This window comes from Drosophila teissieri, chromosome 3L (genome assembly GCF_016746235.2).
Source record: "Drosophila teissieri strain GT53w chromosome 3L, Prin_Dtei_1.1, whole genome shotgun sequence".
Classification (NCBI taxonomy): domain Eukaryota; kingdom Metazoa; phylum Arthropoda; class Insecta; order Diptera; family Drosophilidae; genus Drosophila; species Drosophila teissieri.
This window is the reverse complement of record NC_053031.1, coordinates 7,381,068-7,407,213: the sequence shown is the minus strand read 5'-3', so window position 1 is coordinate 7,407,213 and position 26,146 is coordinate 7,381,068. Positions and strand designations below refer to the sequence as shown.

The window sequence follows — 26,146 nt, the reverse complement described above, 5'->3', positions numbered from 1 at the left end:
ATATTCATAACCAGCTGATGAAGAGATCTTAGAATAAATAGGTAGACTTAAGATCTATAACATATATTGATGTTTGAAATCTTATAAAAATATTATCTTATTATTTTTCTCAGTGCACTTACCTCCTTGCTGGGCACGCAGATTGGAGTGCCCACTTTGACAATGCCGTTCTCGACCATCACGCCCATCACGATCGGATCTCGGCTGTTGAATATGAACTGTGGCAGTATCTGTGGGTTGGAATCGAAGAGATAGTGGTCAGAGAACGGGGAATTAGACCAATGACTGTTAGATGGACGATGATGATGTGGGGCCTAACTAATAGGCGGCTCATCGGATAGATCGATGGAGATGGGTCCGCTGCTAACTACTTTTTAAATAATGTCCGATAATTATGGTGGCTTAGGCGATGTAAGCAACGGATTTTCCAAGATAACATAACAACTTTATGTCTGCTATGATATTGGGTACTCTGCAAATGGGCTACCAGTTTTTATGGAGATTTACTTGATTTTTAAGATCACATAATTAAATAGCTTTAAATCAATTAGAATTTTTTCACTACAAAATGAGATTGGGAAAAAAAAAAAATTATTTTAACATATTAAGCTTTTTGTTGCCTATTAAATATGAAACTGTGTTTTTCTAGTGCATTTTTCATAGCATTGTGGCCCATTAATAAAGTGCACAGGCAACCTCAGACCAACAACAACATTGACTGCACCAAGAACAACTTAATTTCCGTTGCGTCAACTGTTGAAGATGGCCTCAAATGGGAAGCCGCCTGCAGCAGAAGTCGAGGATGGGGCACAATCTGAATCAGCCGGCATAGAAAATGGATTGTTCGTTGCCGGGAAAAAAGAAAAGTGGCCCAGAGAACACGTTTCTCCAGCTCCAGCTCCACATGCACATGCTTATGCCCCAACTACCAGGCAACTCCTTAAGACAGAAGGCGAGTTAATAACTCAAACTAAACAACGTCATTGTTATTACAAGACCTGCGACTGGGACTTCCACTCCAGAGAATCGTTAAGTTCAAGCTGGTCGTATGCACTCAGAAAAATTATTTGAATAATATTAAACGGTTCTGAAATATGGCATTAAATACCATTCAGCAAACAGAAATGCCACAAATATATATAAGAAAAACTGTCTCACCCAAAGTACAACCTTTCGAGTGTAGAGATCGAACGACTGCTACCCAACAGCTGGGCGATGTGTGTCCAATTACCAGCACAGTGGGAGCCCAGTGGCTAGGAGTGGTCTAGAGTGGACCAGAGTGGACCAGAGTGGACCAAAGTGGCCCCGAGTGGAGTTGGAGTGTGGCGTGTTGAGTCGCCACATTGCATACGACCAAAATCTAATGATTGCCTATAAATCAAATACGCTGTTTAAACATTATTTGAGCAGGAAGTGTGGACGTGATGCAGGCGTCTGTTGGGATCTAAGGCTTTAATCGCTTGTTGAGTGGTTGTCTTGGCCCGGCTTATATGTATGTAAGGCACAGACCACGGCCCCCAGGAGTTCAAGCCCGTTCCATTCTTGTTGGCCAGCATCATTAGGCCAGCGTCAAGACGAGACAAGCCGCAGCTGGAGATCCATTCCTGGGTCTTACTTGAAATCGGAGTTGGAGTTGCAGTTGGTTGGTTGGAGTTTGAGTTGCAGTCTCGGTCTCATTCTCAATTTCAGTCCGCGGCAGATTGCATTTTACACCTGTAGCTTTCGGGGGTAATTGCAGTTGGGCTGTAGGTGCAGCGGGGCGAAGGGAAATGGAACACGAACATGGGCGCATTAAAATAATGCCCATAATGACACCGAGTCTTTTGGGTTTCCGTCTTTCATTTGTTCACCTGATACGTACACTCGAAAATGACAACGACTTGTGCAGCTTATATTCGCTTTGTGTATTCAGGGGACTAAATCTCAGATAAATACCGAGCTACATTTCATCTTTACATGTTCTTTCTTTTGCGGGTATATTTGCTTCTAATTGATTCTAATTTATGCTGAAAAACTTACCCTTAACTTGCAGGGAAAGACGGCAACGGATCGGAACTCCTCGCGCTTCTTCTGCTTGAGCTCCTCGCGATAGGCGGTGAACTTGTCGAAGAGATGATAGATAATGTCCGCTTGGAATATTTTCACGCCCAGGGAATCGGCCATTTCCTGTGCCTCCCGCTCGATCTTCACGTCGAATGCCAAAATCGTTGCATACCTAAGGGGGTCGGGCGATGGAGATAAATTGAGGAGATAAGTAAGATGAGTGAGATTCGTCGGCGGTAATTTAAAACAATTAAAAGTATATGCAATCGGAGAGTCGAGCGGTCGGGCAACCAACGAGCATAATAATAATAATAATAACAATAACCATAATGACACTGTAGAGTCGTCGCTGGTCTTCCTGTCTGGAGAAGAGTTGGCCTAATGATCGGATCGGGCCACATGGCGATCCATGGCGATCCATGGCGAGCACCAGGAAGCGTTAATAATTGAAATCACAAACAACCGCGGCGGAATGAGATCCAACTGACGGTCGGTCGGACAGCTCAAGATGTTGTTTGTTTAGCTTGGTTAACTTTTGCCGTGTGGGGCTTTCAATGACAGGAAATGGTTGGCATTTCGAGAATCGAAACTCTCCGTCGACAGGAAAAGGTCCCAACGCCAAAGTGGAGTCGGCTAATGAGGGGCACTCTTTTTGGGATCTCTCGATCTTCTTCGGTATATAAAAATGGAAATGGGTTGGAGATTAAATTTGTGTTTTTGGGTAGAGGCGAAAACAGTTTAGGATAGAATCCACGACTAATCGATCTATGAATTATGATCAATTTGGGCAGCGAGGGAGCTAATATCATGAAGATTAATAAAAGGAAAGGAGAGAACCCCTTTTAAATTGTGATATATGGGTTATCTTTGGGATGTTTTGAGTGCAAGGGATATCTGAATAAACAAGAACGTTTTTCATTCTTAGTTATTATTGAGGATGCCTAAATTTAAATATATGTACATATCAGCGGATTCAAATTTATAACTATATATTTATGAATAATCAAATGAAAATGAAATTTATGAAAAATCAAATTCGAGGCCAACTTTTACGATGATCGATCGGAAATTCCTAGTGGGTTAATAAATAGGCAACCTTTGTTGGTATCGATCACTTTGGAGTGAACGAGCCAATTTTATGCATTAAAGATCGCATAAAAACAGTTAAGCACTTTATGGGACTCGTAAAGGCGACAGCCCCAGTGTGAAGATATCTGTACGAGCATATATGTATGTATAGTAGAACCCATCGAAGGCACTTCTTTTGCGGGACAGACAGACGACTTTTATGGTCGCCCCTGCTCGCAGCGTAAAATGCAAAATTTTATGGTTCGAAAATTCCACACGCGTAAAGAGCATAAATAAAATGAAGAGCAGCCACACATAGTAAAAGATAGTGGGGCGTATAGGGGGCACTACAAAAACGGGCATAACTCAAAGTGAACGCACGCATGCGCAGAAGGGCCGGAAACGGAAATGCGCCGTCTTGGGCGTAGATACAAGCAACAAGATACCAGATACATTCGTAGCTACATTTCTTCTATTTGCTCTATTTGAGCTTTACACTTTTTCTGTTTCTGTTGCTGTTTCGTTTTTCTGCACATGTGACAGCGTAATTTGAGTGGGCCGTAAATGTATCTGCGTCTCGCGTTCGCCGCTTTTATTGTTGCCAAGCAGAGCACGAAAATTGTTTGCAATTGGAAACCGGCATAGTAAGGCAAAGGAGACAGGACGGAAAAAGTGAAAGATATAGACGATGCGATGCGATGCGATGCGACTTGGCTATTTGGCAGCACTTAAGGCCGCTAATGAGACAAAGCTGCCGGCCCAAAGTTTTCGCTCTCTATAATAAATCATGGGCATCCCGCTTAGCTTTATCCCCCGTTTATCCCCCCTTTGTAAAGTGCATTTTGTGATTGCCGCTAAATGAATCACTTAACCCGACCATCGGCTCCTTCGTCGGCTAATATCACACACAATCTTCAAAGATCCGACCATATTGCGTTGTTGTTGTTTATCAAGTGGCGGGTGGAACGGGATGGGATGGGGGCGGTGCGGAAGGGCGGGGAATTGTGTTAATGAAGTTAAGCGGCAATAAAATTGCATTGTTCGTTGTCATATATCAAAAAGTCGTTTATTCTCGCTGTCTCGCGGACCTCTTGCTGCTTTAAGTGTTCGAATATAAACCGACAATGGCCTACAATGTAAGCGAAAAATGGTCGGGACACCGCGGATACAACATATGTATAATGATCATATGAAATGTGTGTGCTGTTGCAAATGGTCAGGGGAAGGTGTTACATGTGAGTAGAACACGTTCTCGAGAGGAAGTACTACAGCTAGGAACCGAAAAGATAGTGAAAGACAAAAGTTCAAAATCTGGGAAATAAAAAAAAACTTTAAATATATTCCACTTTATTCACGTATCTGAAAAAAATCCCAACTATGATTGTTCTTTTCTGCGCAATCGCTAAAACAGGAAGTGCATTTCTGGGAAACTGGGTCAAGTGATAATGCCGCATAATACTCATAGGATTACCCAAGTTATCGCCTTTGTTTCATCGTAATACTCATTCATAGAAAACTCTTACTGACTCAATTTTCCATCCGTCGACGTTATTTCTGTTTGCGAAATCCTCAATGGGGGAGTTCAATAAACCCCCGCGAAAGTGAATTTGATAGAGCAAGTTTCACTACACTCGGTTACACAAAATGTCGCATTCAGCAAATTCTTAAGAACTCTGATATGCTACAATTCCGTATGACACATCCGCAAACAAATGGCGGGGAAAGTGAACATAGTAACGATAAGTTTGGGTTTACTCACTGCGCCTCGTGTTCCAACATCGTGGAGGCCTTCATCACATCGCGTTTCACCACGGGACCAATTCGGATGGCAGAGTACTAGAAAAAATAAATAGAGGGGTTGCAAATCGTTAAAAATGGGGTAAACTCAAGGAATTGTATGATAAGGCTTATGAATACAGGGAAATGGAATACAGTATTGCGATATATATTTTTTTTTATTTATTTTTCATAGTTTATAAATTATTAATATTTTATTATGTATGCACAGCCTTTTTTAATTTTAAAGAGTATTTTTCTTCACCATAGTTTTGTCGAAAACAAAATTTTGTATGTTCTACCCACTCTTTTTTTTGGCCAAAAGCATTTGACCCAAAGAAAACTTGTGCTATTTTTAGTCGCATTGCCATAGGAAAAATAAACGAAATAGAAAAAATCGAGGAGAGGCACAAAATTTAAACTAAACAAGCAGTCCACCAAATTGAAACAATTCTCAGAAGTCCAAGTGGCCAGGAGACATTGGAAAGAGACGGGAGAACTCTGGCGATGGGTTCATTCACATCGAAGATGTTCAATTTTCATTTTCATTTTTATTTATTTTTTTTGTTCGTCGCCAGCAGATGATTACAAATGATCATTGATAAAAATAACAGCAGCAGCGCGAGCGCGTCTGACATGAATGAATGGATGGATGGTTGGTTGGTTGGGTGGTTCGAATGGTTTGAATGCGCCTGGGGTGGAATGAGTGAAATGGGTGGATTTCTGCCGCCTGGGGAGCTTCAGTGAGTGGGGCAATGGGAATGGAATTTGCTGTCGATAGCGACTTAATTGCTCCACCGGATATGCACGCGCCGCTGATAAGACCGAAATAATGAGAGGCTACCGATTGAACCCATTAACAACTGGCAGTACAACCCGTTTTACTCTCTCTTTTTTACAGCTGCTTGATAAATTGAAATGTCGGCTTATCGGCTAGATTAATCGGATTAATTTAAATGCCAGCTTATCGCAGGCATAAATTAAGCATAAATACAAGACTTAAGCTAAAAGGCCTAAAGAGCTTTCTGATATATGTACATAGATCCTAAAGAAAAAGTCATTGTATCTTAGCTTATTTTGCGAGTTTTTAAAACTGCAAGTGTATTAAAGATATGCACAAACTCGATCCACTGACGTCATGTAAAATTGCTGGTTTTGCTGCTCAAGTGTTTCGATTGTAAATTGAATTCAATTACAGCTTAACCCATTCATGAGCATTTCATTCATTACTGCGAAACGCCTCAGCTGCCGACGCTGTTATAAAAGAAATTGTGTGTAACTAACGGAAAGCAAATGGGGAAAATGCGGAAAAAAAATAAATGGGAAAAAGCGAGAAAGAGTTTTGCAATCAGCAAAACAATGAATGAAATCGGAAGTTTATTGTTGTATGCAATTGTGGCACAGTGGCAACAAAAAGCGACCAAGAAAACTCATAGTCGTTGAGCAGGCGAGAATGAGAGCAGTCGATTCGATTGCATGTAAAACGGAAAACGGGTGCAAACGGAAGTGATAGCCAAATGCCCCCATTTGTGCACTCAAAAAACCGTATTCGACATCGAAGAAAACATGGAAACTAATACAAAGTATAAGAATGAAGCTGAAACATGAAATGAATCATATTTTAATGCTGGAAATAATTCAGTTTAGTAGATTTATGTACATTGTTAGTTAAAATGTATTTTTGGTTAAGTTTTCAGTGCGTTACTATGGGACTAGAACTTGGCTGTGGATGCTGAGGGGCCTCTCCACGTGGCAGCTGGCAGTCGACTTCCAGCTGAATATCAATTCGCACAAACAATCAGAACGTGCGCCTGACTGACGCAGCCAAATCCACAATTTCACAATCCCATTTCCACAATTTCCACAATTGGCATCGGCAAAAAGGCCAGAAGAAGGCGTTAGCCTTTACTCTTGCTCGGAATTTGTGGGCGGGAAGTGCGTAAGTGGCAAATGAAAGCGCACACCGACTGTCGGCTAATTAGCTGGGGAGCCCGGCTAACGTGGAAGCCAAAAGGTAGAAGGCCACGCCCATCGCCCCCTTGGCTGCTGACGTCAAGTGGCAACGCCACTCAGTGTTATCGATGACACGGGCGAGAAGCCAAGGCAGGTGAGCACACTGAGCGAAAATTTTCAGCATCATTTAAAAAAATAATTAAAATTGGAGTCACATCCCATTAAAGAAAAACCAATTCTTAGCCACCATTTGTTTTAAATGTTCCATAATGATGAAAAAGGTAAATTTGAACTGATTTCACAGTACTTAATTAGAAAATCCACTTTTTCGGCAGTGCATAAATAGGTTGTTCAGTGGCTTTTTTTAAACCCTGCCAATAATGCCACTTTGGATGAAAAAACAACTAAATTAATGGCATATGTCGGCTGAACTGACTGACGGACAGCCAAAACAGCTGATTAATGTCAAGGAAAACCTTCGTTACGAAATTGGAAAATTGCGCGGATTTCAAGAAAATGCCGGACGTTGCTAGTGAACTTCCCCTTTGCTTTGGGGGTTCTTCAATGCAAACACAAATCTATTATTTTCAACTTCCTTTCCTTCCAAAAATACGCTCGCTACGTGTTTATGAATGAAAATTAAGCAATAAGCTCTGGAAAGTAGCTGTGAGATGTTTGCTGTAACTGTGGGCGAGTGATAGTGTATCTGTGTGAGGGTATGAGTGTGTCTGTGTGTGTGAGGGACAGGAAGAATTGCTTCCGTTGTTGTTTTTGTTTTCGTCTTTCCATTTATACATTCATTCATTTACTCATTCACTTGGGTTCACTCATTCATTGTTTTTTTCGATTCTTCCTTCCTTCTTTTTTAATACCCTTGCCGGGGGTTTTATCACATTAGTCAGAAGAAAAGAATTATACATTATCTTAGCAGTTTTGTATTTTATTAAAATTTATATCTTAATCTTATGACTCTTACTCGGACAACATAACATGCTTTGAATAGCTAAGTGAATGCTTCATTCAAAATAAGTAAACCATAACTAAATACTTTGTATTTGTTTAAAAATATAAAGTTCTGTACATTGAACTTTCATCTAGTTTAACGTAGGGTATTAAAACTTCGGCTGTCTTCTTGCGCTTCAGCACAAGACGGGTCACATTGCCTTTGTTGTTTTTGGCAACTGCGTCGCATTAATGAAAACATTGGCATTGTCTGCTTCTTACCGCACTTCCTTCCTGCCAAGAGGCGTAATGCCCAGCTAGTACTACGAAACACGCTAAGCATGGGAAAGAGAACCACGACCACGGCGAAATCAAATTCATTCATGAAATTCAGCGAAGAGCGTCCGAAAAAAAAACAAAAAAAAACACACAAATATAGGGGCGGAGCAGAGGGTTAAGCACCCAACAATGGACTTTTCTGGGTCCGGTCTTTTCTTCGGGGTCGCATGTTACCCCTTCGAACCCTGCCCCATCGAGCTATTCATGAATGGACCCCCGAAGACGTCACGCTATCCGATTTAGCCAGTTTCGGTGCCGTCAATATTTCCCAAGATATATGTACATATGCGTGGTATTTTTGCTTTTCGCTCATTAATTGCGTCGTTTTTCCGTCATTCTGCAGTGCAAACTAATTGGCAAAGCAGAAAAGTACTTCTTATTAAATAATTAACTTATAAAAAAATAATTATTTGAACTTTTTCAAAGCTTGAGTGGAAAATGATGATCAAATCGATTGAGTTGTGTTTTTTATAATAAATAGGTATCAGGTACCAGGATGATATTAGTTGATACCCTCTAGGAATATGTAGATAGTCTTGTAGAAGCGATACATACTTATGATAAACTATACATTTCCTAATCATACATTGATCTGTAAGGCGGCTAATTATTTCCACACCTCCTGCGTTGTAAAATTTCTGTCCACCCAGACGAGCAGCATGCTGGCCAAAGTGGCTAATTATCTTATCTGCCGCTACTGCAGCTTCTGCCGCGAGTGGGCGAAACCGCAATCATTGGCAGTGGATGTGGATTCGTATAGTTTGGAATATTTTTGCATTTAGCATTTCGCATGGAAACGTGCAAATGCGATGCCAAATGGCGGCCCCAAACGGACGACAAGTCGCCACCGAGCATGACGAGCTGTATTTGCGAAACTTTCTGTTGTTTACTTTTAATTAAAATGCATGTGGGAATCAAATTACGTTGGTCATACACATTTGCGGCCGACTGCGAGGTATATCTGCCCACCTGGCCCACCTACCAAATCCGAATCCGAATCAAAAACCAAAACCAAATCCAAATCCAAAGCCAAAGCCAGCAACAACAAGTGGCACACAATTATGGCAAAGGCGACCGCAGCACAATGAATGCATACGAATAGTTGATGGCTACATAATTACATTTTTGCCCAAATGCAGCAACAGCATCTGGCGGAGATGGAGGATGATATAGCCATATATCTATATATGATTTATGCTTATGGAGAGAAAGGGATTGCGGTAGGTCGGCAGGTTGAAGAAGGAGAAGGTGCAGTCGTTTAAAGGCATATCATATATTCATAGAAGTTTAGAATGCTCAAGAAATAGGTTAAGCTCGAACTTTAGGATCCCAAAGAATTCGCGTTTCCGCACAAACATATGTATGTCCATCAGCTGAAGCTGAACAATTTAGCTTATTTGGCAACACCAGTAGCTGAAGTGTAATAAAAGTAGACAGCCAGCGTCTAGCAATTTCGCGAGTGCGCAATATTTTTCATTCATGAAAAAGGCAACAAGACAACAAAAAAACGAAAACAGTTGCGGGAAACAATGTTGTGCAAAGAAAATACGGGTAAGTGTGAGCGAGTGTGTGGATTGCCAAACTGAATGAATGAACATGAACCCAGGCAGCCACGTTGCGGGTGTACGAATGCGAGTGGGAATGCGAATGCAGCCAGCCTGTTGTATAAGCCAAACAACCAAACAGTCAAGCCAACTAACCAGCCAGCCAACTGAGCGAGGTGCACACAGCTTTTTATGAATGGCAGCCGGCAGCACCGCTATATTTGGCCGTTGATGGCTACGAGGTGCAAATGTTAATGAAGCCAACGCTGCAACATCTGTGATGGGTACTAACTGGAAGGTGTACCCTACTAGAAAGATGAGTACTTTTTTTAATGAATTAAGCCTGAGAAAGTTGCAAGGTTTAGGATTTCTAAAGGTTTGATATACGGACTTGCAGTGAATGTCTAGCGTTCAGTCCGAAAAACTGCACAAGTTTGTAGTTTGTAGTTCGTAATGCACCTTTGATAACCTGAGTATATTTTGGTCCGAATCTCGTACCGTACCCAGGTACTATCATCACTGCAAGCGTCAGAAGAAATTGCAGGCCAAATGCATAACGGTGTTTGCAATGGCCCAAAGAGCGAGACAGAGCGATTGGGTGAGTGGTAGCAGCCGCTCATTCATGCTGTCTTTGGCTTGGATTTTCCGGCAGGCGATCATAAAATTGTGCAGCCAACGGACCATAAATCTGGCGAAAACATTTTCCATGACGTAACCGAGGAATGTCTGTTGACTGGAGGCGGAAAAGTGCATTTTAACATGCATTTTTATCGATTCTGTTATTTGGCCCAGAGAATATAGACTCAGTTTTACCAAGCCAGGCTTAGAAAACGCCCAATACATTTTGGCTTTTATTACTCTCAAAGCTAAAGAGCTGACAATTTATAGTTTATTTTGACTAATTAAATTAAACTATTTATTTTATAAAGCCGTATAATATAAATGGTTAGTCGCGATGGTGACGCACTCTCTCTGCAAAAAACAGATGGCCATCAAGCTGGGCAGCAAGTGCAGTCAATTTTCATGAATGAATCGAATACTCGGCATTGATCAGTGGCTCTTGTAGTGTTTGTTGTACTTATTATTGTGCTTGTTGTTATTGCCGCCGATACGCCCTGCCGCGCGTAGGGGAGAAAAGGGGGCGGGGCAGGGTGTTTAATTTATCGAAATGTGTAGCAAATGTTTATTTGATCAATGAAATGAATTATTGTACGAGCATCTGCCTCCGTGTTTGCCTTCACATATATTTTGTATCGCTGTGGAAACAAGCAGATATATCTGCTGAATGAATGAAACAACACAATTAAAGCGACTATTCCATAAATGCCGCTCAATATGTGGGACGCAATAAAGAAAAAAAAAAGTTGAATAAAAGCATTTGTAATTGATTTGTTTTCCATACAATTTATCGCGTTTCGTTTGCTTTTATATTTGCTATTCTCTATTATTTCCAAATACTCTCTATTAATTCTCAATTAATTGAAAGCTCAACTCAATTAACGGATTCTAAAAATAAAATAATATAAAGAAAACCCATGCAATTGCAAAGTTTAACTCAAACTTTTCAGCATCAAATATTCAAGAAATAATTGAATAATAATAAAAAATCCCTGATAGCTTGTTCTCTTCTCATTCATAGTGGGTGAATTCATTTACGAATTTATTTTTCGTCTTTCAGGTGACGGAAGAGATCCAAAACCGTGCAATTTGGATCGCATGAATACCAATTAGTGGAACGGTGCAAGCGCAAGATTGATTGGCAATCGCCAATCAACGCAACCTGCGACGTGTCAGAAATTAATGGGCTAAGCGAAACAAAACTCTTAAGCGGGTTTTCTTTATTATTTTTTTTGTATCATACACATATATATATATATATATGGTATATATAGAGTTTTGAACGGCAGCGACCACCACTCAAATGACAATTTCCGGCCGTCAGTTTGGCAGTGCCAATAAATTGGCAACCCTGCTCGTATTTCAACGGCCACGCAGGAAAAAAGCAAAAGCACCGAATACTGAATGCTGAATACCGAATACCGATTTCGATTCCAAAAGGCCGCCATCATATGTGGGTGCCTAGAAAAATGACTCTGGCAGCGATAACCATAAAGTTTTATGGCATTTTACATAGCATTAGTCGGTCCAAAAAAAGGTAGAGCCCCCAGCTTGAGAGTGTCTGTGAATGTTGTTAGCCAGTTACTAAATTTGGCTTAAATGAAGGCGAAACTTGTTACGTAGCCGGCCGGTGGTCGGCCCACATGGTCAGCATCGCTGGCTCAAATCATGAATGAATCTATAGCCCCCAGCTGAAGTCTGTCACTCTGTCAGTTCGTCACTCAATCAGTCAGTCAGTCAGTCAGCCAGTCAGTCAGTCAGTCGGCTGGCCATAATTGATTTTCGAAACGAGCGCAGTAAACATGACGGCGACAAATTTTTCGTCTAAAATGTGACAAAATCGGAAAACCGAAAAAAAATAAAAACAAAAATAAAGAGCAAAAACCGACAACACCTTACCATATCGAAAAAGCGACAAAAAGTCGTGGCCATATGGACAACATGTGCATGCGACTGCAGAAATTGTTAATTCATTCATTAAGAGTCGAAATGACCGTCCGAAAAAACCATAGAAACCAAATCTAATGGGCGCAACTCAGAAAAACTACTTGGAAATCATTTCAGTGGGCCGCAAGACAAAAGGAAGCTCACATGGTTGAGCTCGAATAGGAGCGGAGTTTTCCCAACAAGGGGTTAAGTAGAAATTAACTAGTAACTCTTAAAAACGATATTTAAAGACTTAAGATATGAGCATCTTGGCAAGAACCTCATAAGATCAAGTCAGTGGATCTAAGACCACTTTAAACAACTTGCGAGGGAGGATAAGTTAGAATCGAGATTGCCAGCTAATGGCTCGAATCAGCGAGCTCTAAAAGCCACCTTACATCAGAGAGCTTCCACAGACACAGCGAGAATATCTGAGCGATGACCCCTTTGCGGCCTGAAACGTCCCTGGCCCGGTCTCATCATTCAGTCAGTCGCGCATTCATTCAGTTCAGCAGTTCACAACCACGCGCCCTGTGGCTGCATTTGGTGGCTAATTTGCATAGTTTTTCAGCTCGCTGTGCTTTATATTGCGTTGGCGTTTCGGCCCGGATCGCATTGGATCACTCGTGTGTGTGTGTGTGTGTGTGTGTATAATGTGTGTATGGTAGGAGAACCTTAAGGCCTGGGAAAGTGTTGCGGCCTGTCGATGATAATAATAATGGTAATGATAATGATGGCTGCATGGAGATGATGATGAGACTGTGGGAAACCTTAGCAAATGTGGGCTGCTGTCGCTAATGAGCTTGTAGTGTCAGCAGAAACGGAAAAAATATAAAACAAAAAACATTGTGTGTACTTGGTGTGTGTGTGTGTGGTGGGACGAGAGAAAGAGTTTGTTGGAAAATAGAAAATTGCTGAAACAACAGAACGCTCAAATATCGGGGTCTTGGATCAAATGGCCCATATGTCTGTTTATTGTTTTGTTCACTTTATCCGCGCTTCCGCTGCAACATTTCCGCAGCTGAGGCAAGCGAAAAAAAGACAACGAAAATACAAACATAAAATGGGAAATCGCATAAGGCAAGTAATTCTGATTATCTAATTTCCATTAACCAACCAAGCAGCCAAGCAATCTCGATCGGTTCATTTCGGCGTGTGAAATTGATTGGGCCGCCTTTTGCTAGGGAATAAATATTTGCTAAATTGGAATTTGAGTTGTCATATCCGCTGCGACCATATATACACACCAGATACCAGCTATACATGCGTTTGCCTATCTATATAGAGTATATAGAGCGGCCAGTATTTTTAGTTGGGTGTTCAATCTTCTCGAGACTGGGGGGCAGACAGCGAAATGAAATGGTTACAGTGCGTGTTCAGTTGGCTGGGCGCCCGCCATTCGCCTTCTTCTTGCATGAATCATCCTCAACATCGCCATCGCCATCGCCATGATCATCATCATCATCATGATGATCGTCATTTTGGTGGCTAGAACGGCCGGGTTTGCATTTTACAAAAATACGCATTTTTATGTTTACGGCGTAGACTGGCAGACAGGAGGAGAAAATCTCGTGTCCCCCGCCTCCTCACGCACTCATAATTCCCGAATCCGAAATAGTTTTTTGGCCAGTGCAAATTTACAACTTTGTCGCCGCACAGAATTCAATTTGCCAGAGATATCGAAAAGTAGCCAAGAAAATGGCAAATTTTCCAAACTGCGTACTATGCGTTTTTTTTGTTTTTTTCTTTTGGGAAAAGATTTTGTTTATCGTCGGACTATACGAGCTGTTAGAAATAACCCGCCATGGGCAGAAATAAATAATGTGTACATAAATTGCAGAGCCCACCTATTAAAAGGTTATCTCTCCCTCCGTTTTTGGGAACTATGTGGCTGGCTGGCTGGTTGGTTGGTTGGCTGGCTCGAAAATATTCTCTTGGCTAATTGTCTAAACAAACGGTGCGAAATTATGTTAGCGCATCGTCTGAGTTCTTTTTCCCTGGGGGATTTTTCCATCCCTCTGTTTCGGAATTGTTATTCATTTCGAACTTGTTGCACTAGGCACGTGTACTTCATTATTTGTCAGGGGGGTGCAATGCTACTAGTGGGTGCACTGATTTAAAAGGGCGTCAATCAATTAGGCAGAAAATATGAGCCAACCTGGTGTGCATCAAATGCATGTATTTCTAACTGCAAATAAATTCCTCAGAAACGATGGGCTAGTTGTACTTCGAATATTATTTGCAAAAGCTATCATTTCATTTACCAGGAAAGTGAGTAAATAAATTTATATATAAATGCAAAGGGATTCTTCCATAGCATTTGGAATTCAATAGCCAGAAAGTATGCTATAAATCTCAACAAATAAACAAAATTGTTGATAATATTAATGGAGCGAACTTTTGAAAACGGAAACTTTTAAACTACACAATATATTTAAGAACATATTTTGAGTACTTACAGGAATTTTAGATGTGCGCAGGAACTCCAGAAGAGCCTCCAACGAACCCAGCGTGGAAGCCTGGACATGAACGCCTGTCTGAGCCAGTTTAATATGACTAAGGGCACTCTTCAGTTCCTTGGCAACTTCCTCACTGAAATAATGCAAGTACACAGTTTAAGACATGCGTATAAAACATGAATATGGCATAGATTTTAATAGAATATATCTAACTAAGAATTCATATATGATGATGCATTTGGTGTCTAAGACATAAAATAGAAAATGGAAATAAAACTTACGTGCAAATCTCGACTTCATCGGGCTTGTGGGCAATTAGCAGATTGATGCCCGCAATAGCCTTCTCCAGATCCTTGGCGGCGATTTTAACGCCCTGCGCAGCCTTTACTTCCTTGTACTCCACATAGGCGTTCTTCACACGCAGCTCCTTCATGGGCTGGGGCATCAACAGAGAGCGGATCTGGGTGACTATGGGACCATCCGTGCCGGCCACAACCATGGTTTGACCCTCGCGGAGCTTTCCATTGATTAGAATGGCATCGATGGTGGTTCCCAGACCTGGCAGTGCCTTCACCTCCAACACGGTGGCCTGCAGCTCCTCGGAGTACATCAGGCGCTTGGCCAGTATATTCTGACAGAAGTCGGCGATCATAAAAAGCAGGTTGCCCATACCCTCACCCGTAATTGCACTAGTGGGCACCAGTGAGATGTAAGTCTTCGGATCCGTGTTTTCGTAGAACAGAGCAGCATTCAAACCCTGCTCGGCGAACTGCAGAATCACGTCCTTTGTGCGCTGCTGGAACTCCAGCTGTGTGTTGCTCTGCTGCTCCTTGAGCACATCCCTCACATCCCGTCTGCCCAACTGCTTCCAATCGTACAAACGATCGATCTTGTTCAGGGCCACAATGAATGGACACTTCTTCTTCTTAAGCAGCTGAATTGACTCGATGGTTTGCGGCTCCAAGCCGTGCATAATGTCCACCACCAGGATTGCAATGTCGCAGAGGGAGGATCCTCGGTTCCTTAGGTTGCTGAAGGACTCGTGGCCGGGTGTGTCGATGATCAATAGACCAGGCAAGCGATGTACAAATCCAGCGGCCGCCTTTACGTACTTGGTCTGCTCCTTAATGGCATCGATGGGCACATTTGTGGCACCAATCTGCTGGGTGATGCCACCCGCCTCGGAATCCTGGACGTGTGTGCGCCTCAGTTTGTCCAGGATCTTGGTTTTTCCTGTATCTACATGACCCAGCACGCAAACAACTCCGGCTCTGAGTTCGTCGGTTGAGCGCTTCTTTTCCGCCTCTGCTTGACGCTTGAGGATTCTGGCTTCCGCACGAAGTCGTCGTGACTCTGGGTCATTGGCCAAAACCGATACTTCACGAGAATCATCGCTATCCTCATCGGAGTCATCGCTGTCATCTTCATCTTCGTCATCTTCATCGTCCTCGGTATCCTCGTCTTCTTCCTCGGCAACCTCGGCCTTGCCATTGTTAGTGGCCTGCAAGGTTTCCTCCTCGGGCTCCGGCTCAGTTTCACTATCGGTGGCATCCCAACTCTCCTTGACCCTCTCCTCCTCGGCCTTTTCGGCAGCAGCTGCAGCGGCAGCAGCGGCGGCCGCTTCGGCTTCCGCTGCCTTCGCCTCCTCCTCGGCGGTTTCCTCTTTGGGGCCCTTCTTTTTGTTCGGACGGATGCGAGTTCCTGAAAAGCATTAAATGTTAGTGAGGACTTAAATAAGCAAACGAAAAATTAAGAATATCCTATTTGCGCCTGATACTTAGATTATAAGCTAGTAATGTTACAAAGCAACACAACAACCGAGTGCTTTGCATCAGATATATGGAGAAGGCAAAACCATTTACATACAAAAATAATGGTATTTAACAAAGTTAAAAAAAACTTCCACTTGCAAGACAACTATATACAAAGCTATATCAAAACTAATTATCAGGTCACAAAACTGTAATAATCAAACTTTGGTGCTTTGTAGAACCATTAATGAAATGAAATCACCTGGCCGCGTGGGTCGCTTTTCATTGGGATCCGGAATCTCGAGACCCTGAGCCTTTAGAGACTCTAGGAGAGCCTGTGCCCTAGCCCTATCCTCCTTCTGCTTCTTGGTGAGTAGTTTGCCTTCCGCCTTCAAGCGAGCCTTGCGCTCTGCCTCGCGCTGCTTCTTTTTCTCCTTCCTCTCGGCCTCCAGACGCACTGCTTCCAGACGGGCTTCCTCGCGCTCATCCTCCAGGCGAATTCGCTCTGCCTCCTCCCGCTCCAGGCGCTCCTCCTCCTCCTTGCGTTTTCTCAGCTGCTCCTGCATGGCCGCCACCATGGCGGCAGACATACCCTTCTTCTTGGTGTCCTTCTTCTCTTCCTCAGGCTCTGCCTTCTTATCCTTCTTACCCTTCTTCTTGTTTTTGGAGGACTTTTCCTCCTCTTCTTCGGCTTCGGGCTGGACTTCTTCGGAAGCTACAGGCTCTGGTTCTGGCGCAGGTTTCTCCACGGGCTTAGGTTTCGGTTCAGTAGCTGCCTTTTGCTTGGCTAGAGCAGCCTCCCTCTTTTGGCGCTCCTTCTTCTCCTTCTTTTTCTGGGCAGCTGACTTCACAGTGCTGCCACCCTCATCGTCCTCGCTGGCCTCATCCTCTTCCGCGTTTTCAGCCACAGCAGCCTGCTTGGTCTGCTTCTTGTTCTTCTTTTTCTTGGAGAACTCATCGGCCAGTTCTTCCGGGGAAACAACCGTGGTGGAAGCAGGAGGAGCCTCGCCGGCGTATTCCGCTTGAAGCTCAGCCAGAACTTTGTCCAGATCTTCATCGTCATCGTCCTTTCCCTTGCGCTTGGCCTTTTTGCCCTTCTTCTCGTTCTTCTGGCTCTTGGCGACCACTACCTTTTCCTCTTCCTCAGACTGGCTTTCCTGGGCAGCGGGCTCGTCCTGGTCGTCGTCATCCATTAGCAGCTCAAAAGCGGACTTCTTGGAAGCTTTGCCTTTGGCGGGCACCACCTCCTCATCGGAGTCGTCATTTTTGGCTGCTTTGCCTTTTCCCTTGACATTAAGCTTCTTGACCCCTTTGGTCACGGCTTGAACATCGTCATCGCCAGCTTTATTGCCCTTCACGGGTTGGTTCTTCTTGTTGTTGAGGCTCACCTGGTCGCTTTCCACATCGGAGCTGTATGATTGAATAATAAGACGTTAGAAAGTTTGCCAAGTTGGCAGGTGGGCATACTCTTGCACATTGCACTCACATTTCGTCCGCCGAGGAACCGCCTTCGACCTTGGTCAGTATCTCTTTCTTGCCCTTTTTAGCTTTAACCATCTTCCCGCTTGCGACTGCAACACGCTCCTCCGCTGGCCGAAAACAAAAAGCCGTGGGTTATTCACCGCTGAAAGATCCGCACACGCGACGCCTCGGCAGCCAAGAAAAAGAGGAGGAAGACTTTCCTTTGAGTGCTCCTGGTGCTGGTGATCTTCTGATCCTGACTCCGCTTAGGTGGCTCCTTCGACGAGGTCCTGCTCCCACGGAATTGAGCAATCAACGGCTAAATCTGACACGGCGGTTTGCCAATTTTCGGTTTTATTTAGCCGTGGAAATTCTGCACACAAACACGTTGGTCGAGTGTGTAGGTGCGGGGGGGTTGCGCAGGCAGTGTGACCATGGGGGTGGATTGCAGAAAATCACAGAGGCTGAATTCAAGTTATCGATTATACCCTGTAATTACCTATTGAGAGGGTGTTTTGTTTTTAAGGCAATTATTAATTATTAACAGAAATAATGTATTTACAATATACAGCGCCGGCGTGCGCTGTTTACGGAGAGCATTTATCGCCGCAGTTTCAAACTCCTCACACATAAGGCAGTTGGTTTTATATACGAATTCAAATGCGAACAGTATCAAACATATTCTTGAATTTCATTAAACACGGAAGATTTCTGGAGAAGAAAACCATTTATAGTCTTTCTGTACACATATACTCGAAAGGCTTAACGGATTGCGGAAAGTTATTTAGCATATTTCAGAACTATAAATATTTATTCAAGATAAATGACAGAAAAATAGCAGGTACTCCTGATACTTTACGGACGTCTTTGTTCTACAACTTATGTCTTATCAGCAGAGAAGTAAACAATAATGTATGTAGTCCCAGCATATATGTATATATTTTACATATTACATATATGTAATATTCTTTCCATAGCTTAAACACACTTATTTGAATAGTTATATTCTTTCAACAAGTGTACTATGAAAATACCACTGGTTGCTCCCTTTAGTATTTTCTGCTCCGTTAAATGCGGTCACTCTTAAAAGTTCGCAAAGACGCTTTCTGCTTGAAATTTTGATCCTCAGTTTTTTCGAAAACTACGACTATTAATCTGCGGAATTCTCAAGACTTATCGTGCAGTGCATCCGCTATCTCAACAGTGATACTAATTTTCGTAAGTACAAGCAATTAGTGCTAGTACGAATGCCAATTTGTTAAAAGCCGGTAAGGAACTTAAATTTTTGATTCCCAGCTCGAAATCGAAGGAAATTTGGCGATTGGACAATGTCCAGCGAAGCATCCGGAAGTATTACCATCAAAGAAGAAGCATCCACGAGCGGTACGGCCACCAATATTCCCGTAGAAGCCGGCGAAGCAGAGGTATGAATTTGTTGTTGTCATCCATGTATATTTGTGAGGGAAAGAAAGAGACGAAATCAGCGCAGGGATAACTGTAAAAACTGTTGCTATCTCGTCGTGAAACTTGTGGTTGCTTGTTTCCATTCAAACTGTTGCGTTTTTACAGTTATTTTTACAAGTTACACTGAAAAACAAAACCATATTGAATTACAGAAACCTAACCCGTAGTTTTAATATTTCCGTTGCACTTTCATAACAATGTGTATTATTATGAGGACATAATATATAACCACAATACCCGGAATAAATTTAATGAATTTGTGCAGTATATTCCCTGTACGAAGTGTTTTTATTGTTTCAGTTCAGAATTTTTAATGTACATTGTATGTATGTACAAAATATACAGTTTCCAATCGCACTCGTAAAAAAACGAAACACACACATTTTTTTTTTCATTGTCGACTTGTAAGTTCCCTTCCTCGAAACAAACTGCATTTGTATACAGATATTGAGGTTAAATATTTTAATATAATTTAATTATCGTCTAATTTAATTTTTTAAAAATATGTCCGTGGAAGTATTACTTTTCAATATTGTTATCAAAAAATTATTTTTAAATAAAATCTATAGGCTACTTAAGTTGTCGGTGTCACTGAACGCAACTAGCGTCATTCTCAAATGTTTACAATAAGAATGGTCCCCATTTCCAGGCTAAGAAACCCGAGATCGGAGCTGACAAGGCGGAATCGCAGACCGAAGCCGAGGGCGGGAAGGCAGCGGAGACGGCGGAGACCCACTTAAAGCGACTGCAGAATCTGCGCAAGGAATTGGGCTACCTCAGCGAAACCGACTGGATGTACGAGAGTCTCGACAAGAAAGCAGCGCAGTAGAAACCCAAGAGCATCTATAGCCAAACCTCTACCAAAAATGTTCACATACGTTCGCAAGTTTTTCACCAACCCGGATCGTGACCGGGAGGATATCTTGGAGTGCTTGGATCGGGAGAATCGCTTTCTAGATCAAAAACTAATGGAGGAGAAGGAGGATAATCAGCTTAAGGCGAATACATACGAAATGGATGCGGTTTTAGGCAACACGATCGGTCAACTTACGCAGGGACTTTCGGAAATGGACATCAATAAGGAGGGTTCTTGCACAGCCAGAAAGGGAGTGCTCACCAGTCTAGCCAGCGATGGTGGAGTCATCGACAAAGACGTTTTCTTCGAAAGCAAGGTGGCAGGGAATATCTTTTTGGAGCTACACGTCGGATGTGTAGTGGAATATTTGACTTTTACGACGGGGGACACCTTGCGGGTGGTCAAGGTGACGCGTATCCTTGAGCACTGCTGGGAAGATACAAACGAAAATAAGGTAAGTAGTTATTTAGTTATTCTTTTGAAACCAACGCTTAATGCCTTTACAATCCCAATCCCTGTCAGATTGAACAAGCTTTGGATAACCTAAAAAACGAAAAGCCCACCTACTTTAACACCGAAACAAGGAGCGTTTTGGGCTTGATTAGCCAGCGTCTGGCATCTTCCATAGAAGTGGAAACGGAATACGGACAGCTTACGGTCGAGCTAGACAATATCGAGATGAACTTCATCCCAACGACAGGAGATCGAGTGCGTCTAGAGTGTAACATTCAGCTGGATGATGGTTTTGTGGACAAACAAGGAGAAATCCTGCAGGTGACCAAGATGTTCCCCACGCGCATTGAAGATGGTGAAAAGTGCATTGTGGAACGCGTATACACGGATCTAGCTGTGCTGGGTCCGGAAACATACGTTCTAAAGGCGGACGTGCCCACCGGCACGGATCTTCATCTGGGCGACTTTGTGCTCGCCGATCTCATCGAGTGCCAGTATGTAAGTTAAAGGATCCAAATTAAACTTTCAGATTTCCCCTTAATAAGTGTGTTTTAATCTCACAGTCAAAATTTACGAGACGCGCTATTAAGATTACTCCGCTGGAGAAGAATTTTGGGGCAACCAAGGTTATTCAGCAGGGAAGTTTGGCATCATCCAGCAGTGGACAAGCAGTGACGCTGACTGGTGTAAATCGCTTTATAACCACAGAACTTTGGCAGAAACAGAATGTGTCTCTAAAACTGACGAACAACCTAAGTCGCACTTTGCGCCTGGAGAGCATTTCTGTCTGCAATGACAGTGAGTCACAATTGAGCGTGGTGACGCCTCTCGAATCCATGGAAATAGGCAGCGGCTGCGAAATAACGATAATCTTCGAGATCCACACGCAATTTCTGGGGGAAGCAATCGAAAATTTCGAGCTGAATTTCGATCGATTTAAAGTGAGACGCGTCTTCACAGTGATCGTGTGCAAAACCCAAGAGGAAGCTGCTGAAGCTGAGAAACGTATGATAGCAGCTGAAGCTCTGATGGCTCCAGGACGTAACATCCACCAGAGGTCCCGATTCTACGCCAACCAAGTTTGGGGCAACAAGGTGGATGTGATCCCAGGACAACACGCGGTTACCAAGCGCAGATTTGTGGCCCTGCGTTTGGGTTTCTTTGAGGTAAGGAGTGCTTACTCTAAATTTTATGCTTATTTTTAATATTATTGTTTCTTTAAGGTGCCCGAGAAGTTGCGGCAACTTTATTTGACCATTGAACGGCGACAAGAAATGTTCGATGCCATCGAGCAGCACCATCCATGCCTCACTGAACCTCTTAGCGTTAATAACTATATGCAGCGTTTCAGCTTGTTCCTACACCTCGAGGAGATCGAGTGCTTCGTAAACTTCCGCAACTACGACAGGGACCGAGCCCATTTTCTGCGTGACGGAGAGTTCCTTGCGCTGCAGATCGAGAATCTAGCCGAGCGTCGTCCCTCGCTGGTCGTGGGCGATACTGTGCGAGCCATTAACCCTTGGGCGGATCCCGATTCCCGGAGCAACAAGTCCTACGAGGGCATTATCCATAAGGTGCTCTTCAATCGGGTACTACTCAAATTTCACGCCAGTTTCCAGGAGAAATATAATGGCGAGGATTATCGACTAGAGTTCTACTTCTCGCGCTACACTTATCGCAAGCAGCATCATGCCATCTCCACAATTGTAAGAGTAATGGGCGAGGATTTCCTGTTTCCCAGTAAGGTAACCAAGCGCGAGAACCCCCAGCTGGATGTCCATATGAAGGGTGATGACATGTACCTGTACGATTCGAAATTACCGTGGTATAATCAGTCGCTCAATTCTATCCAAAAACGAGCTGTTTTTAATATCCTGCGCGGTGAGGCGCAGGACATTCCTTATGTAATCTTTGGGCCTCCGGGCACTGGAAAAACGGTTACCCTGGTTGAGACAATACTCCAGTTGGTTAGGAATCTGCCTGGTGCCCGAATCTTGGTGGGAACACCATCAAACAGCTCAGCGGATTTGGTGACAAAGAGACTCATCGATAGCAAAGCTCTGCTCCAGGGGGATTTTATTCGCCTCGTGTCGCAAAATCAAGTGGAGAGAGACTTGATTCCTCCAGAACTGATGAGCTACTGCGCCACAACTGATGTCGGTGCTGTGGGCACTTGCGAGGACAAAGTGAGTATAAATATGTAATCATTTTGATTGAGCACTTAATAATCCAGGCTATTTTAATATTAGATGGTGGTCACCGAGTCGGGATTGAAGCTTCGCTGCCAAGCAAAGTTTATGGGTACTCATCGAATTACCATCTCCACCTGCACTACATTGGGAAACTTTTTACAAATGGGTTTTCCACCGGGTCATTTTACTCACGTACTTTTCGATGAGGCAGGTCAATCCACTGAACCAGAAACAATGATACCCACTGTAATGCTAACGAAGAAACGCTGTCAAGTTATTTTGTCAGGTGATCCTCGCCAACTGCAGCCTATTATCACCAATCGTTTTGCCGCGACAAGAGGTTTTTCCATATCCTTCCTGGAGAGATTGCTGGAACGCTCGCCATATCGAAGGGATCTTCAGAGATATCCCGATAGCTCGGGCTACAATCCAGCTGTGCTGACCAAATTATTATACAATTACCGAGCATTACCATCGATTATGAGCATTTATAGCAAGCTTTTCTACGATGACGAACTGATCCCTGTGGTTTCCGAAAAGGATTCAAGGGAGTCTCGCTTACTAAGTACACTGAGGTGTGTATTTGAGCCCGAAAACGATATGCCTCGAGCGCACGGCACGTTCTTTTATGGAATCACTGGAGAAAACAGGCAGGAGAACGATTCCCCTTCTTGGTACAATCCCCAAGAGGTCAAGGAAGTGTTCCTGATGACCATCGCTCTGTACCGCGCCAATGTGACTGCCGACCAGATCGGTATACTCACGCCCTACATGAAGCAGGTGAAGATGCTGAGGAATATGTTCATTGGCACCGATGTGGTCATGCCCAAGATTGGTTCCGTCGAGGAGTTTCAGGGACAGGTGGGCGGAATTCTAATCGATATTACCTTTACACTAAACGTTCGCAATTTCCAGGAACGAGACATAATGCTCATCTCCACGGTGCGTTCATCAGAGTCGATCCTGCGCATGGATGCCCGGTTATCCTTGGGTTTCGTGCGCTGCGGCAAGCGAATGAACGTGGCCATTTCCCGAGCTCGGGCCATGATGATCATCTTTGGGAATCCCCATCTTCTAGCCGTCGACGAATCTTGGCGCCAGCTCATCCTGTTCTGTGCCAACAATAACGCTTATTTTGGCTGTGACCTGCCACAATCGGTGGTGAATCAGGAAGATGAGGACCCTGTTCGCTTGGAAACATTCGTGCCTTAACTTACTACCAAAAATTTTACCCTGTATGTCAACTGTGCAAAAAGTATTATTTGCATGTAAGAGGCAACTACAGACGGTTAACTAATCCAAATATGTTGGTTTGAATTAAGAATATATGACAGTTTATTTTGTTTCAATTGTTAGGAACCCTCTTGTTATTGACTAAATAAAAAGCTTAAACCTAATCTTTGTATTTTCATCAAACTTTAGCCAAACGGTAAATTTCCCAAATACAAATGTGGCTTAATAGGCTATATTCCACTCTCGGCAGTCTGGCAACGCGGCCGGCTTAGTTTCGCAGTGTGGTAGCACTGGCCGGAGCCGTTATACCGCCATGTTAGCGCTTCTTTTGTTTTGCTTATTCCGCCGTAAAGTTGTTGCCTTAAAATCCGTGATTTAAGACATTGAATATCTGCAGGATATTTCGATATAATGGAGCAGAATGTGGCTGCCGAGCAGAACATCTTCGTCGTCGACCACAAATTGAAGAAGACTTCCCAGCAAGCAGATGTCGAGGTAAACGGACATGTGCTTAATTTTTGCGTTTGAGACTTTTCTAATGTGCATATGTATTGTCTTAAATATAAATTTTTAGCGCCTGGCTAAGACGCATTGGCTCAGCGACTATGCCCGGGATATATTTTTGACCATGAGGGAGCAAGAACTCCGCCGGCGGCCGATGTTTTTCCTTTCGCCGCAATTGAGCGAGCGACAAAGAATGCTGCAGTTGCTCAAACTGGTGACCCGCACCCACAAGCTCAGTCGCTGTGCTCTGCACCTGGGTGAGCACATTACAGTGGAGCCTCGCTTCACGTACAGCTCATTGTAACTTATGTATGTAACTTATGCTCCTTTTACTGTAGCCGTTTACTATATGGATCGCTTTGTTGATCACTACAAAATCCGTCCGGACAAGCTGTTCCTGGTGGCCATCACCTGTCTTCACATCGCAGCGCAGATCGAAAACACCGATGCATTTATTCCGCACTACAGCGAAATGAACAGAATGGTGAAGAACGCCTATACGGCATTCGAGTACAAGGCTGTGGAAAGGAAGATCCTGTGCTTCCTCAACTTCGAGCTGGTGCGTCCCACAACAGCCAGTTTTGTGGAGCTGTTCGCCTGCAGTTTTCTCACTCGCTCCGATTTTAAAAACTACACCGAGATGTTGGATGAGTGCGAGAGGAACCATTACATCCACCCGTATCAGCGATATATAAGCTTCGAAGAGATGCTGTCTATGTTGGCTCAGTTGCTGCTTCGCATGGCGGATTACACATTGCACAGTGAGTACGTAATTGCCAGGGAAGCAGCATGATACCATAGATACCATTAGTTTCCAGATTTGCCAATGATCTGCCATCGCTTTTGGCAGCCGCCTGTATTGCTGCAGTTCGCCAGGTCAGCGGGGTCCGGTGCTGGTCGCAGTACCTCGTTGGGCTGACCTCTTACACCAAGGCCCAAGTGGAGCCGTACATGAACATCCTGACCGACTATCATTATTACCAGATTATTCAGCCCGATTACGACTGTCCCTCCATTCAGACCAACCAGAATCTAGCCAGTCCTGATTCTGGATTTGAGGAGTCCTTCACTGAAAACACAAAGTTGGTGGTCTCTGATGAAGTGGTCACAGTAGAGACCTACAACATTATCACCGTGCAGCTGCAGGATCCACCACCACATTCCACAACATTCCTTCCCAAAGAGCAAACCAATTTGAAGCGGCCGCGCTTTGAAGATGATCCGGAAAACCCCCACCCATTGAAACACGCCAAAGTGGAAAGTGATCCCAAAGATTAGTAGCACAAGAAAACGAAAAAGCTATTTCCATTTGGAGGAAATCCAAATGGCTTAAAGGTGAAATGACATCAGTTACGTAGATATGGCCTTGTTCAATTGAGTTGAACACCCGCCATATTATAATGGTGATGTTACGCGTTAATATATATGTATTTAATATATATTTGAAATTATCTTATAAACTTATGAATACAAAATGTCAAAAACTCAACAAAAAAGATGCATTATCAACTAAACACAACAAAGACATTATTAATAATTTGCTAAAAAACAATGGCCCTTGTTT

At 43.3% G+C, this 26,146-nt stretch overlaps 4 protein-coding genes across 5 annotated transcripts in view; 3 read left to right on the top strand and 1 right to left on the bottom strand.

Annotated features, from left to right (window-relative positions):
- Window positions 1-18,679, bottom strand: part of LOC122617019 (eukaryotic translation initiation factor 5B) — a 33,447-nt gene extending 14,768 nt beyond the window's left edge. Inside the window, exons 1-8 of the mRNA XM_043792658.1 lie at window positions 18,443-18,679; window positions 17,906-18,379; window positions 16,682-17,829; window positions 14,950-16,369; window positions 14,669-14,801; window positions 4,871-4,947; window positions 2,020-2,215; window positions 123-230 (exon numbers count right to left, since the gene is read on the bottom strand). Of these exons, the coding sequence (XP_043648593.1) occupies window positions 123-230; window positions 2,020-2,215; window positions 4,871-4,947; window positions 14,669-14,801; window positions 14,950-16,369; window positions 16,682-17,829; window positions 17,906-17,976 (3,153 nt within the window). The 5' untranslated portion in view covers window positions 17,977-18,379; window positions 18,443-18,679. The remainder of the gene's footprint in view (window positions 1-122; window positions 231-2,019; window positions 2,216-4,870; window positions 4,948-14,668; window positions 14,802-14,949; window positions 16,370-16,681; window positions 17,830-17,905; window positions 18,380-18,442) is intronic.
- Window positions 18,680-18,959: 280 nt separating this feature from the next.
- On the top strand, window positions 18,960-20,173 carry LOC122615494. Of its 2 annotated transcripts, none has more exons than XM_043790420.1 (3): window positions 18,960-19,098; window positions 19,177-19,304; window positions 19,994-20,173. In XM_043790420.1, exons 2-3 carry the CDS (start codon window positions 19,209-19,211, stop codon window positions 20,171-20,173), a joined length of 276 nt encoding a protein of 91 aa, XP_043646355.1. In that variant the 5' UTR covers window positions 18,960-19,098; window positions 19,177-19,208. The 2 variants fall into 2 exon arrangements, with proteins under 2 accessions (XP_043646355.1, XP_043646356.1); XM_043790421.1 differs by having other exon boundaries at window positions 18,974-19,098; window positions 19,154-19,304.
- A 37-nt stretch (window positions 20,174-20,210) lies between these two features.
- On the top strand, window positions 20,211-24,194 carry LOC122615493 (probable RNA helicase armi). Its single transcript, XM_043790419.1, has 6 exons — window positions 20,211-20,654; window positions 20,723-21,151; window positions 21,217-21,819; window positions 21,877-22,839; window positions 22,903-23,706; window positions 23,761-24,194. The coding sequence occupies exons 1-6, from the start codon at window positions 20,211-20,213 to the stop codon at window positions 24,055-24,057; spliced, it is 3,540 nt and encodes a 1,179-aa protein (XP_043646354.1). The 3' UTR covers window positions 24,058-24,194.
- A 180-nt stretch (window positions 24,195-24,374) lies between these two features.
- Window positions 24,375-26,134, top strand: LOC122615751 (cyclin-J). The gene is made up of 4 exons (XM_043790838.1): window positions 24,375-24,573; window positions 24,653-24,839; window positions 24,921-25,343; window positions 25,394-26,134. Exons 1-4 carry the CDS (start codon window positions 24,490-24,492, stop codon window positions 25,858-25,860), a joined length of 1,161 nt encoding a protein of 386 aa, XP_043646773.1. The 5' UTR covers window positions 24,375-24,489; the 3' UTR covers window positions 25,861-26,134.
- Window positions 26,135-26,146: the final 12 nt, after the last annotated feature.

What these genes read in the sequence shown, in the direction of transcription:
- LOC122615493 (XM_043790419.1), top strand. Translation starts at nt 20,211, where the DNA reads ATGTTCACATACGTTCGCAAGTTTTTCACCAACCCGGATCGTGACCGG. An exon ending in AAGATACAAACGAAAATAAG is followed by an intron (nt 20,655 to 20,722) that starts GTAAGTAGTTAT and finishes AATCCCTGTCAG; the next exon opens with ATTGAACAAGCTTTGGATAA. An exon ending in ATCTCATCGAGTGCCAGTAT is followed by an intron (nt 21,152 to 21,216) that starts GTAAGTTAAAGG and finishes TTAATCTCACAG; the next exon opens with TCAAAATTTACGAGACGCGC.
- LOC122615494 (XM_043790420.1), top strand. Translation starts at nt 19,209, where the DNA reads ATGTCCAGCGAAGCATCCGGAAGTATTACCATCAAAGAAGAAGCATCC. An exon ending in TAGAAGCCGGCGAAGCAGAG is followed by an intron (nt 19,305 to 19,993) that starts GTATGAATTTGT and finishes CCCCATTTCCAG; the next exon opens with GCTAAGAAACCCGAGATCGG.
- LOC122615751 (XM_043790838.1), top strand. Translation starts at nt 24,490, where the DNA reads ATGGAGCAGAATGTGGCTGCCGAGCAGAACATCTTCGTCGTCGACCAC. An exon ending in CCCAGCAAGCAGATGTCGAG is followed by an intron (nt 24,574 to 24,652) that starts GTAAACGGACAT and finishes ATAAATTTTTAG; the next exon opens with CGCCTGGCTAAGACGCATTG. An exon ending in GGCGGATTACACATTGCACA is followed by an intron (nt 25,344 to 25,393) that starts GTGAGTACGTAA and finishes AGATACCATTAG; the next exon opens with TTTCCAGATTTGCCAATGAT.